General features: G+C 42.8%; 2 protein-coding genes across 2 annotated transcripts; both read right to left on the reverse strand.

Moving 5' to 3' along the window:
- Positions 1-7,238: 7,238 nt before the first annotated feature.
- LOC311496813 (uncharacterized protein) lies at positions 7,239-9,642 on the reverse strand. Its single transcript, XM_084556803.1, has 2 exons — positions 8,645-9,642; positions 7,239-8,353 (listed from the first exon to the last, which is right to left on the reverse strand). Exon 2 carries the CDS (start codon positions 8,343-8,345, stop codon positions 7,464-7,466), a length of 882 nt encoding a protein of 293 aa, XP_084412929.1. The 5' UTR covers positions 8,346-8,353; positions 8,645-9,642; the 3' UTR covers positions 7,239-7,463.
- On the reverse strand, positions 9,638-12,023 carry LOC311496802 (uncharacterized protein). The gene is made up of 2 exons (XM_084556790.1): positions 11,651-12,023; positions 9,638-11,342 (listed from the first exon to the last, which is right to left on the reverse strand). Exon 2 carries the CDS (start codon positions 11,332-11,334, stop codon positions 10,453-10,455), a length of 882 nt encoding a protein of 293 aa, XP_084412916.1. The 5' UTR covers positions 11,335-11,342; positions 11,651-12,023; the 3' UTR covers positions 9,638-10,452.
- Between the last annotated feature and the right edge of the window lie 2,101 nt (positions 12,024-14,124).

Below are 14,124 nucleotides of genomic sequence, written 5' to 3' on the forward strand. Positions count from 1 at the left end.
GGGTTCGTTGTCATTTTATTTGTCTAATCACCTGACGACGCGTCTTCCTGTTTGACTCTGCGGACTTTCAAAATAAAAGGGCCAAATCAATGATTGTGTGTTTTTTTGATTGATATTGTACGAGTTACCTATTTATTGACGACTGTAGTTTAAAGTTGGGTGTTTTAGTAGGATGTCTCTTATTGTCTTTGAAATGTTTGCATCTTGCAACTGCCGTAGTTCAAAAATTGTCAGGTGTCTTCAGGAAACCCAACAAGTCCAGTTGTCTTTGTTTTTAAGACAGTTGCACTTTGTTTTTAAAGTTTATTAAATATTTAATCAGACAGGGACTGGACAGAATGCAATCAAATTCTTAAACTGTAGTGAAAAAGATTTTGTGCTTTTACTCTGAAAAAACAAATCGGATGTTGTAGACGACGAACGACTGTTTTACCTGTTAACGAGGTAAATAAAGCATTTAATTTTTAATCTGAGGGTCGAAGATTCAAGTCGCTGTTCGGGGGATATTTGAAAGGCACTCACTTGGCAGATCATAAGAAATCTCGTCTCGATGAAGGTTCCGATATTCTGCATTAGTTTTTAAATCACTGAGAGAGTAATAAGAAAAAAAGGTAAAGTGTACTAACTAGATAACTAAATAATCTAGCAACCTACTGAAAACTGAGGAATTCTCATATCGTCTCATGATGTTCTGCTTTTTATTTGAGGTTCTTCTTCACATTCTTTGAAAAGAAGTACAATCAAAACAATGAGTCAGAGATGTTCCAGCTGCAAGAGACTTTATTGAATCAGAGAAAACCAGAATCATCATTCATTAACAAACAGTTTTATTCATTTCATATATTTAAACCTCTCTGAGAATTAATAAAATCATCACCACCAAACTGATTAAACAGAAACATGTTTGATTCTTTTGCTCCTCAGTGAGCATGCTCAGCTGTGTTACCAGGACGACTCTCAGGCATAGTAACACAGGTACAGGTCACGGCTGAACTTGTTCCCTGAGTTGAGGCTTTCTTCGATGACCTGGACCCCGGCACTCTCGTATGGCTTGATAGATGCTTTGCCGTTGATCACGGTGATGGCCTTGATCTGGTTGCCACAGCCGGATCCTTTCTTGAACCACAGGAGCACCTGGTTTCCTCCAGTATTCTTGTTGAGATCTGCAACCACTGATACATAGTCCTGGTTTTGACAACTCTGATATTCGTCTTCATTGGTGGAGATTTTCAGACTACTGAGGGCCCTCTGACCGTCAGTGGTCTGTCGGTACCAGATGTAGACGTAGGCCCCTCCTGCCCCTCTGTTGGTGTCTTCATCCACTCGGATGTACCCATCCCGGAAGTAGTCCTCATCTCCGTCAAAACAGTCTGTGGCAGTGACGTCACAGATGTACGTTTGTTTCTCTCTCTTCACCCACAGGTAGATCATGTTTCCTCCGGCGTTACGGTTCAGATCACAGGCAGATCTCTCCCAGCCGGATCTAAACTTGTGGGCTTCATCTTCTGTAGAGACTTCAAGTTTAACGATGGGAATATCGTACTCTGAGGAAGCTTTGGAGAACCACAGGTAGATTTGGTCTCCACCTGCTCCAGTGTTGAGGTTTTTGTCAATCTTCTCAAACCCTGTGGCATTCAGACCCTTACCCATCTCATCAATGAATGAAAACTGAATCCTGGTGATTGGGTCACAGCTTCCTGTTTTGTACCAAAGGTAGATTCTGTTTCCTTCAGCTCCTTTGTTCAGATCAACAGCAGTTTTCTTGAAGCCTTGTGCACGGAGCTGATTCTCATCGGTTGCGTCCAGAGACACACGGAGGTCAGTGATGTAAGAGGGCATTTTGGTTCCTGCATCAGATAATGTTGAAGGATTCATGAGTGAACACAGTCAAAGTAAACGGCTTCTTCAGAATGAAATCAAGAAATAACAAACTATATGTGTGATTAGATTTAGAATAGAAACAGAAATGTATCGATACAGAGAACAAATGAATCCACACCAGCTTTAAACTGAAATACTGGGAACAAAATATACACAGATACGTTATAGAAAAAGTGGAAGCTGTTGGTGTCGACATGCGGCTTTACATCAATAATCACATCATTCCAAGTTTTCTATTAGAACGCGCAATGACAAAAAAAATGAGCTTTGAAATGTACTGATAGCTGCAGATTTTAAGTCTAAATGAATGACAAGTTAAACCAAAAGAATATAAGTTGAAGACTTACGTGTCTGGAGACAGTGATTGGCTGTTTGAAGTCGGTTGGCTGAATGCGAGTGATCAGAACCATAGAATCTGCTGCCTTTATATAAAGACCTTATTGTGAAATCACCACCCACCCATGACCTGCATATGAACGTGATGAGAGTGAACTCTGTGCACATGGCTTTATGAAAAACTGAGGAACTAAACAGCTGAACAAGCAGAGGCCCAACCAACAGGATTCGGTTTCGTTTCGTGCTAATAAAAGTGAAAATTTGATTATGTTGCATCAAGAATCCCATTATCAGCATTATCAGATACGGACCTTAGCAGTAGTTGAGGCAGGCCACAAAGTCAAGCTCAGCTAACAAGACCAGACATTACCTATCCCAGCTGTCATTGGGCAAGAGATGGGGTACACCCTGGACAGGTCTCCAGGCTATCGCAGGGCTAACACAGAGAGACAGACAACCATTCACACTCCACACAGAAAGGCCCCAATCGGCCCGGTTTTCTGATTACTTCAGGCAAGTCACCATAGATTCAAAAGTTTATAGTTTTATTTTTTTTTGGGGGGGGGGGGGGGATTTTAAGAAATATTGAGACGTAAGAAGAAATTATGACACGCCGACTGTGAAACTCAAAGTTTGTCTCCAGGTTTAGCTCCAGCTATGTCATGCTTGGTATCAATGTAAAGAAGTGTTATCTAGTTATATTTTGTATTATATGTATATTTTATATTCTATTTCGAATTTGAAGATTTTTTTATATTGTTTATTTGGGTGGACGGCAAAAGAAGCCGGCATAGTACATGTTCCTACACTGTGCCCGTGACAATAAACTCTTTGAATCTTGAAGCTGCTCTAGTTTCAAATGACACCCAGGATCAGTGTTGCCAGATCTCACGAGACAAATAAGCAACCAGGCCTGTGGAAATAAGCCCAAAATGTTTTCTATGGAGCCCCCCAAGGTTGCCGGGGGCCATGGTTTTACAATCCGTGGGGACGGATTTTAAACTGTGGGTACAGATTGTCAATTTACATCCATGTGGACAGATTGGTAAACTGTGCGCAGATTTGCAAAACTGTAGCCACGGTACACAGTTTATTTATTTTTCTCCCCCCGAGCTTCAGGAACTTTCTCTTCTTCAACTGTTTCGACAAGAGACTCTCTCTCCTTTTAGCCAGGCCGTTTCTCTGTTCTCGCAGGTTGGCATTTCCCACAGATGTCTCTGGAGTTTGCTCAAAGGCTAAAAAATGCTGCATTTTGAACCTAGGAAGCTACCTGGCTAATGGCTTTGTCATCATTTTATTTGTCTCATCACCTGACAGCGCGACTTCCTCTTTGACTCCGCGGACTTTCAAAATAAAAGGGCCAAATCAAGGACTATTCGGGTTTCGTTGAATAAATGTTGTATGAGGTACCTATTTATTGATGTAACTATTAGGATGTGTCTTCAGGAAACCCAACCAGCCCAGTTGTCTTTGTTTTTCAATATTCACTTCAACATCACCACAAACTCCATCCTCCAAAATGATCATCCAGTCAAGTCACCAACTGAACATTAAAACAGCGTACTTCCTCCTGAGTGAAATATCTGGACACAATTTTGCGCATTAAGGCATTAAATAAATTAATTAATAAAATAAAAGATTCTGGTAAAAATGAGAAGTAAAACCGGCTTTGTTTGCAGCTGGAGGTGTCCTACTAACAGTTTAACTTCTCTCTTATATAATACTCTTGTATCGTCTCATGATGTTCTGCTTTTTATTTGTGGTTCTTCTTCATGTTCTTTGAAAAGAAGTACAATTAAGGTCTGAAAAAATGAGTCAGAGATGTTCCAGCTGCAAGAGACTTTATTGAATCAGAGAAAACCAGAATCATCATTCACTAACAAACAGTTTTATTCATTTCATATATTTAAACCTCTCTGAGATCACACTGATTAAAATCATCGCCACCGCCAAACTGATTAAACAGGAATATGTTTGATTCTTTTGCTCCTCAGTGAGCATGCTCAGCTCTGTTACCATGACGACTCTCAGGCATAATAACACAGGTACAGGTCACGGCCGGGCAGGGTCCCTGTGTTGAGGCTCTCTTCGATGACCTCGACCCCGGCGCTCTCGTATGGCTTGATAAATGCTTTGCTGTTGATCACGGTGATGGCCTTGATCTGGTTGCCACAGCCGGATCCTCTCTTGAACCACAAGAGCACCTGGTTTCCTCCGGTACCCTTGTTGAGATCCGTAACCACTGATTCATAGTCCTGGTTTTGACAACTCTGATATTCGTCTTCATTGGTGGAGATTTTCAGACTACTGAGGGCCCTCTGACCGTCAGTGGTCTGACGGTACCAGATGTAGACATAGGCCCCTCCTGCACCTCTGTTGGTGTCTTCATCCACTCGGATGTACCCGTCCCGGAAGTAGTCCTCGTCTCCGTCAAAACCGTCGGTGGCAGTGACGTCACAGATGTACGTTTGTTTCTCTCTCTTCACCCACAGGTAGATCATGTTTCCTCCGGCGTTACGGTTCAGATCACAGGCAGATCTCTCCCAGCCGGATCTAAACTTGTGGGCTTCATCTTCTGTAGAGACTTCAAGTTTAACGATGGGAATATCGTACTCTGAGGAAACTTTGGAGAACCACAGGTAGATGCTGTTTCCACCTGCTCCAGTGTTGAGGTTTTTCTCAATCTTCTCAAACCCTGTGGCATTCAGACCCTTACCCATGTCTTCAGTGAATGAAAACTGAATCCTGGTGATTGGGTCACAGCTTCCTGTTTTGTACCAAAGGTAGATTCTGTTTCCTCCGGCTCCTTTGTTCAGATCAACAGCAGTTTTCTTGAAGCCTTGTGCTCGGAGCTGATTTTCATCGGTTGCATCCAGAGACACACGGAGGTCAGTGATGTAAGAGGCCATTTTGGTTCCTGCATCAAATAAAGTCAAAGGATTCATGAGTGAACAGAGTCAAAGTAAATTTACAGGTACAGAGAACAAATGAATCCACACCAGCTTTAAACTGAAATATTGGGAATAAAATATACACAGATAAGTTTTGGAAAAAGTGGAAGCTGTTGGTGTCGACATGAGGGTTTACATCAATAATAACATCATTCCAAGTTTGCATTCCAACATGAACCTTGAAATGTACCGATAGCTGCAGATTTGAAGTCTAAATGGATGACAAGTTAAACCAAAAGAATAACTTGAAGACTTACGTGTCTGGAGACAGTGATTGGCTGTATGAAGTCGGTCGGCTGAATGCTGGTGATCATAACCATGAAATCTGCTGCCCTTTTTATAGAGACCTTATTGTGAAATCACCACCCACCCATGACCTGCATATGAACGTGATGAGAGTGAACTCTGTGCACAAGGCTTTATGAAAAACTGAGGAACTAAACAGCTGAACAAGCAGAGGCCCAACCAACAGGATTCGGTTTCGTTTCGTTCTAATAAAAGTGAAAATTTGATTATGTTGCATCAAGAATCCCATTATCAGCATTATCAGATACGGACCTTAGCAGTAGTTGAGGCAGGCCACAAAGTCAAGCTTAACTAACAAGACCAGACATTACCTATCCCAGCTGTCATTGGGCAAGAGATGGGGTACACCCTGGACAGGTCTCCAGGCTATCGCAGGACTAACACAGAGAGACAGACCACCATTCACACTCCACACAGAAAGGCCCCAATCGGCCCCGTTTTCTGATTCCTTCAGGCAAGTCACCATGTGGTGCATGGTTGATGGAGAATCACGTGGATAGATTCAAAAGATTCTAGTTTTTTTTTTTAATGGGGATTTTAAGAAATATTGAGACGTAAGAAGAAATTATGACATGCCGACTGTGAAACTCAAAGTTTGTCTCCAGGTTTAGCTCCAGCTATGTCATGCTTGGTATCAATGGAAATAAGTGTTATCTCGTTATATTTTTGTATTATATATATATTTTATATTCTATTTCGAATTTGAAGATTTTTTTATATTGTTTATTTGGGTGGACGGCAAAAGAAGCCGGCATTGTACAGGGAAACATGTTCCTACACTGTGCCCGTGACAATAAACTCTTTGAATCTTGAAGCTGCTCTAGTTTCAAATGACACCCAGTATCAGTGTTGCCAGATCTCACGAGACAAATAAGCAACCAGGCCTGTGAAAATAAGCCCAAGATGTTTTCTACGGAGCCCCCCAAGGTTGCCGGGGGCCACGGTTTTACAATCCGTGGGGACGGATTTTTAACTGTGGGTACAGATTGTCAATTTACATCCATGTGGACAGATTGGTAAACTGTGCGCAGATTTGCAAAACTGTAGCCACGGTACACAGTTTATCTCCCCCCCCCCCCCCCCCCGAGCTTCAGGAACTTTCTCTTCATCAACTAGAGACTCTCTCTCCTTTTAGCCAGGCCGTTTCTCTGTTCTCGCAGGTTGGCATTTCCCACAGATGTCTCTTGAGTTTGCTCAAAGGCTAAAAAATGCTGCGTTTTGAACCCAGGAAGCTACCTGGCTAATGGCTTTGTCATCATTTTATTTGTCTAATCACCTGACAGCGCGACTTCCTCTTTGACTCCGCGGACTTTCAAAATAAAAGGGCCAAATCAAGGACTATTCGGGTTTCGTTGAATAAATGTTGTACGAGGTACCTATTTATTGATGTACCTATTAGGATGTGTCTTCAGGAAACCCAACCAGCCCAGTTGTCTTTGTTTTTCAATATTCACTTCAACATCACCACAAACTCCATCCTCCAAAATGATCATCCAGTCAAGTCACCAACTGAACATTAAAACAGCGTACTTCCTCCTGAGTGAAATATCTGGACACAATTTTGCCCATTAAGGCATTAAATAAATTAATTAATAAAATAAAAGATTCTGGTAAAAATGAGAAGTAAAACCGGCCTTGTTTGCAGCTGGAGGTGTCCTACTAACAGTTTAACTTCTCTCTTATATAATACTCTTGTATCGTCTCATGATATTCTGCTTTTTATTTGTGGTTCTTCTTCATGTTCTTTGAAAAGAAGTACAATTAAGGTCTGAAAAAATGAGTCAGAGATGTTCCAGCTGCAAGAGACTTTATTGAATCAGAGAAAACCAGAATCATCATTCACTAACAGTTTTATTCATTTCATATATTTAAACCTCTCTGAGATCACACTGATTAAAATCATCGCCACCGCCAAACTGATTAAACAGGAATATGTTTGATTCTTTTGCTCCTCAGTGAGCATGCTCAGCTCTGTTACCATGACGACTCTCAGGCATAATAACACAGGTACAGGTCACGGCCGGGCTTGGTCCCAGTGTTGAGGCTTTCTTCGATGACCTGGACCCCGGCGCTCTCGTATGGCTTGATAAATGCTTTGCTGTTGATCACGGTGATGGCCTTGATCTGGTTGCCACAGCCGGATCCTTTCTTGAACCACAGGAGCACCTGGTTTCCTCCGGTACCCTTGTTGAGATCCGTAACCACTGATTCATAGTCCTGGTTTTGACAACTCTGATATTCGTCTTCATTGGTGGAGATTTTCAGACTACTGAGGGCCCTCTGACCGTCAGTGGTCTGACGGTACCAGATGTAGACGTAGGCCCCTCCTGCACCTCTGTTGGTGTCTTCATCCACTCGGATGTACCCATCCCGGAAGTAGTCCTCGTCTCCGTCAAAACAGTCGGTGGCAGTGACGTCACAGATGTATGTTTGTTTCTCTCTCTTCACCCACAGGTAGATCATGTTTCCTCCGGCGTTACGGTTCAGATCACAGGCAGATCTCTCCCAGCCGGATCTAAACTTGTGGGCTTCATCTTCTGTAGAGACTTCAAGTTTAACGATGGGAATATCGTACTCTGAGGAAACTTTGGAGAACCACAGGTAGATGCTGTTTCCACCTGCTCCAGTGTTGAGGTTTTTCTCAATCTTCTCAAACCCTGTGGCATTCAGACCCTTACCCATGTCTTCAGTGAATGAAAACTGAATCCTGGTGATTGGGTCACAGCTTCCTGTTTTGTACCAAAGGTAGATTCTGTTTCCTCCGGCTCCTTTGTTCAGATCAACAGCAGTTTTCTTGAAGCCTTGTGCTCGGAGCTGATTTTCATCGGTTGCATCCAGAGACACACGGAGGTCAGTGATGTAAGAGGCCATTTTGGTTCCTGCATCAAATAAAATCAAAGGATTCATGAGTGAACAGAGTCAAAGTAAATTTACAGGTACAGAGAACAAATGAATTCACACCAGCTTTAAACTGAAATATTGGGAATAAAATATACACAGATAAGTTTTGGAAAAAGTGGAAGCTGTTGGTGTCGACATGAGGGTTTACATCAATAATCACATCATTCCAAGTTTGCATTCCAACATGAACCTTGAAATGTACTGATAGCTGCAGATTTGAAGTCTAAATGGATGACAAGTTAAACCAAAAGAATAAGTTGAAGACTTACGTGTCTGGAGACAGTGATTGGCTGTATGAAGTCGGTCGGCTGAATGCTGGTGATCAGAACCATGAAATCTGCTGCCCTTTTTATAGAGACCTTATTGTGAAATCACCACCCACCCATGAGCTGCATATGAAAGTGATGAGAGTGAACTCTGTGCACATGGCTTTATGAAAAACTGAGGAACTAAACAGCTGAACAAGCAGCGGTGGTCCAACTAACAGGATTCGGTTTCGTTTCGTGGTAATAAAAGTGAAGATTTGATTATGTTGCATCAAGAATCCCATTATCAGCATTATCAGATACAGACCTTAGCAGTAGTTGAGGCAGGCCACAAAGTCAAGCTTAACTAACAAGACCAGACATTACCTATCCCAGCTGTCATTGGGCAAGAGATGGGGTACACCCTGGACAGGTCTCCAGGCTATCGCAGGGCTAACACAGAGAGACAGACAACCATTCACACTCCACACAGAAAGGCCCCAATCGGCCCGGATTCGAACCTGGAACCTTCTTGCTGTGCAGCCGCCCTCAGCTCATCTATCTATTGGCAAATCTTATTCAGGGAGCCTTACTGAAGCTGCTAGCTCAGGATGCGCCGCAAGTTTCTCTATATGACTACATCGACTGGACTGTTTTGTTGAACCCTGCTGATGATCCCTGGTGGACTGGCTGCTTGGTGCATGGACGGCACAATTTCCATCCACCGGAGCTCTTGTCTGACAACAGATGAGAGTATAGACCTCGAGTCTTACCCTTCATCATTGAGTGGATTCTGCAGTTGCTGTACCAACAATCTTCTTGACCTAGTCCATCTGCGACAGGCTCTCCCCTTTTACCTGAAGGCATGCCATCATTCTAGTCATATCCCAGTCGTATCCCTCTAAGTGTCAAGCCACAGTAGAGCCATGACCCTCCTGTGAAGGGTCGCGGGTGGGGGGCTGGAGCCTATCCCAGCTGTCACTGGGTGAGAGGTGGAGTACACCCTGGACAGGTCTCCAGTCTATCACAGGGCTAACGCAGAGAGACAGACAACCATTCACACTCACGGCCAATTTAGAATCACCAATGAACCTAACAAGCATCTCTGTGCATAGTGGGAGGAAGCCAAAGGGAGAACATGGAAATTCCTAGAACCCAGAACCTTCTTGCTGTGAGGCCTCAGTGCTAACCACCACGCCACTGTGCCACCTTCACTGAGGCTACGGCACCTTACTGTTATGTAGCATTGTGGTGTGATATTTGAAAGACAATAAGTGCAAATTACTTTTACAGTTAAATCATTATTTCATCATTTCACATCCTCCAAAATGATCACCAGTCAAGTCACCAACTGAACATTAAAACAGCGTACTTCCTCCTGAGTGAAATATCTGGACACAATTTTGCGCATTAAGGCATTAAATAAATGAATTAATAAAATAAAAGATTTTGGTAAAAATGAGAAGTAAAACCGGCTTTGTTTGCAGCTGGAGGTGTACCATCAACAGTTTTACTTCTCTCTTATATAATACTCTTGTATCGTCTCATGATGTTCTGCATTTTATTTGTGGTTCTTCTTCGTGTTCTTTGAAAAGAAGTACAATTAAGGTCTGAAAAAATGAGTCAGAGATGTTCCAGCTGCAAGAGACTTTATTGAATCAGAGAAAACCAGAATCATCATTCACTAACAAACAGTTTTATTCATTTCATATATTTAAACCTCTCTGAGATCACACTGATTAAAATCATCACCACCAAACTGATTAAACAGGAATATGTTTGATTCTTTTGCTCCTCAGTGAGCATGCTCAGCTCTGTTACCGTGACGACTCTCAGGCATAATAACACAGGTACAGGTCATGGCCGGGCTTGGTCCCAGTGTTGAGGCTTTCTTCGATGACCTGGACCCCGGCGCTCTCGTATGGCTTGATAGATGCTTTGCTGTTGATCACGGTGATGGCCTTGATCTGGTTGCCACAGCCGGATCCTCTCTTGAACCACAGGAGCACCTGGCTTCCTCCGGTATTCTTGTTGAGATCCGCAACCACTGATTCATAGCCCTGGTTTTGACACCTCTGATATTCGTCTTCATTGGTGGAGATTTTCAGACTACTGAGGGCCTTCTGACCATCAGTGGTCTGACGGTACCAGATGTAGACGTAGGCCCCTCCTGCACCTCTGTTGGTGTCTTCATCCACTCGGATGTACCCGTCCCGGAAGTAGTCCTCGTCTCCTTCAGAACAGTCGGTGGCAGTGACGTCACAGATGTACGTTTGTTTCTCTCTCTTCATCCACAGGTAGATCATGTTTCCTCCGGCGTTACGGTTCAGATCACAGGCCGATCTCTCCCAGCCGGATTTAAACTTGTGGGCTTCATCTTCTGTAGAGACTTCAAGTTTAACGATGGGAATATCGTACTCTGAGGAACCTTTGTAGAACCACAGGTAGATGCTGTTTCCACCTGCTCCAGTGTTGAGGTCTTTGTCAATCTTCTCAAACCCTGTGGCAATCAGACCCTTACCCATGTCTTCAGTGAATGAAAACTGAATCCTGGTGATTGGGTCACAGCTTCCTGTTTTGTACCAAAGGTGGATTCTCTTTCCTCCGGCTCCTTTGTTCAGATCAACAGCAGTTTTCTTGAAGCCTTGTGCACGGAGCTGATTCTCATCGGTTGCATCCAGAGACACACGGAGGTCAGTGATGTAAGAGGCCATTTTGGTTCCTGCATCGAATGAAGTCAAAGGACTCATGAGTGAACAGAGTCAAAGTAAATTTACAGGTACAGAGAACAAATGAATCCACACCAGCTTTAAACTGAAATATTGGGAATAAAATATACACAGATAAGTTTTGGAAAAAGTGGAAGCTGTTGGTGTCGACATGAGGGTTTACATCAATAATCACATCATTCCAAGTTTTCTATTAGAACGTGCAATGACAAATAGTTGAGCCTTGAAATTTACTGATAGCTGCAGATTTGAAGTCTAAATGAATGACAAGTTAAACCAAAAGAATAAATTGAAGACTTACGTGTCTGCAGACAGTGATTGGCTGTTTGAAGTCGGTCGGCTGAATACTGGTGATCAGAACCATGAAATCTGCTGCCTTTATATAGAGACCTTATTGTGAAATCACCACCCACCCATGAGCTGCATATGAAAGTGATGAGAGTGAACTCTGTGCCCAAGGCTTCATGAAAAACTGAGGAACTAAACAGCTGAACAAGCAGCGGTGGCCCAACCAACAGGATTTGGTTTCGTTTCGTGCCAAGTAAAAATTTGATTATTTTGCATCAAGAATCCCATTATCAGCATTACCAGATACAGACCTAGCGGTAGTTGAGGCAGACCACAAAGTCAAGCTCAGCTAACAAGGCCAGACATTACCTATCCCAGCTGTCACTGGGCAAGAGATGGGGTACACCCTGGACAGGTCTCCAGGCTATCGCAGGGCTAACACAGAGAGGCAGACAACCATTCACACTCACACTCACACCCAATTTAGAATCACCAATTAACCTAACGAGCGTGTCTTTGGACGGTGGGAAGAAGCCAAAGGGAGAACATGCAAACTCCACACAGAAAAGCCCCCAGTTGGCCTGGATTAGAACCCAGTACCTTCTTGCTGTGAGGCCTCAGTGCTACCTTCTGAGGCTACACCACCTTAGTGTTACGTAGCATTGTAACACAAAGGTGGTAACAAACTGTGGAACGCTCTACCAGCTCACATTCAATCCGCCAACAAGCTCACAACTTTTAGGTCAGAGTTAAAAACGCATTTATTCAGGCTGGCATTTCACACATAGCCACTAACTGGGACTGTTGCCCCCTTTATGTTATAGTCGCGTTCTAATTCTGTTTTAGTAGTATTGCTTTTATTCTTGTTTTTACGCTTGAATGCACTTTGTGCACCTTTTTGCGCTGCAGCTGTGTCTTAATTATGTTTTAGTAATATTGCTTTTGCTCTTGTTTTTACCCTGGAAAGCACCTTGTGCACCATTGGGTGCTGGAAGGTGCTATACAAATAAATATTGATTGATTGATTGATTGATTGTGGTGTCATATTTAAAAGATAATAAGTGCAAATTACTTTTACAGTTTAATCATTATTTTATCATTTTGATTACATCATTTCAAACAGAATCGTTACAAAGGAACCGTGAGCAATGTGAAGTACCAGATGTCAAATACCGTTATGTACTGAACAGACGGAGCAGCATTATCTGCCGCAAAACTCGTTCATTTCACCAATATTTTGTTGGTGGAATGAAGGGTCAATCTACCAACCCCAGATGATGATAACAAGTAACTCCGGACTCAACGGGCAATAGCACTAGCGTATCATAACAAAATATTGGTGAAATGAACAAGTTTCACAGCAGATAATGCGTTATTTAGAGGCTGCGTCTTGGTGCCCTGTGCGCTCTCGCTAAATGGATACATGCTGATCTAATTATATCCTGAACGAGTGCAAATGAAACAAAAGTGATATTGGTGAGTAAACGATGATATTTTAATGCTAGAAATAAGATCCAGGTTGTAAAAAACAGTAGTTCCCCTTTAAACCATGTCAAAATACATCCTTTCTGTTTTATCCACTCCTCACCTGTCTCCTTCCTGTTGATGTGTGCGGTGTCGTGGCTGTGAACGTACGCTGATGGAACCAGGGCATGTAACACATTGTTCTAAAGCCAACTGTCACTACAAGGTAGCTGTATTGTGTTTATTACCTGTAGTACCACCACTAGAGGCAAATAACCACATATGAAACTGAGGCCCAGGTTTTCTGATTCTGTCAGGCAAGTCACCATGTGGTGCATGGTTGATGGACAATTGCGTGGATAGATTCAAAAGGTTATAGTTTTTTGGTTTTTTTTTTTTTTTTTGGAGTGGGATTTTAAGAAATACTGAGACACAAGAAGAAATTATGACACGCCGACTGTGAAACTCAAGGTTTGTCTCCAGGTTTAGCTCCAGCTATATGGTGCCTGGTATCAATGGAAAGAAGTGTTATCTAGTTATATTTTTGTGTCATATGTACACTATATTACCAAAAGTATTCGCTCACCTGCCTTTACTCATTCTATGAACTGAAGTGCCATCCCATTCCTAACTCATAGAATTCAATATGATGTCGGTCCACCTTTTGCAGCTATTACAGCTTCAACTCTTCTGGGAAGACTGTCCACAAGGTTGAGGAGAGTGTTTATAGGAATTTTTGACCATTCTTCCAAAAGCGCATTGGTGAGGTCACACACTGATGTTGGTCGAGAAGGCCTGGCTCTCAGTCTCCGCTCTAATTCATCCCAAAGGTGTTCTATCGGGTTCAGGTCAGGACTCTGTGCAGGCCAGTCAAGTTCATCCACACCAGACTCTGTCATCCACGTCTTTATGGACCTTGCTTTGTGCACTGGTGCACAGTCATGTTGGAAGAGGAAGGGGCCCGCTCCAAACTGTTCCCACAAGGTTGGGAGCATGGAATTGTCCAAAATGTTTTGGTATCCT

This window comes from Chelon labrosus (genome assembly GCF_963514085.1).
Source record: "Chelon labrosus genome assembly, chromosome: 2".
In the NCBI taxonomy this organism is placed as follows: domain Eukaryota; kingdom Metazoa; phylum Chordata; class Actinopteri; order Mugiliformes; family Mugilidae; genus Chelon; species Chelon labrosus.

Coding starts and splice junctions, on each gene's coding strand:
- LOC311496813 (XM_084556803.1), bottom strand. CDS start 8,345: ATGGCCTCTTACATCACTGACCTCCGTGTGTCTCTGGATGCAACCGAT.
- LOC311496802 (XM_084556790.1), bottom strand. CDS start 11,334: ATGGCCTCTTACATCACTGACCTCCGTGTGTCTCTGGATGCAACCGAT.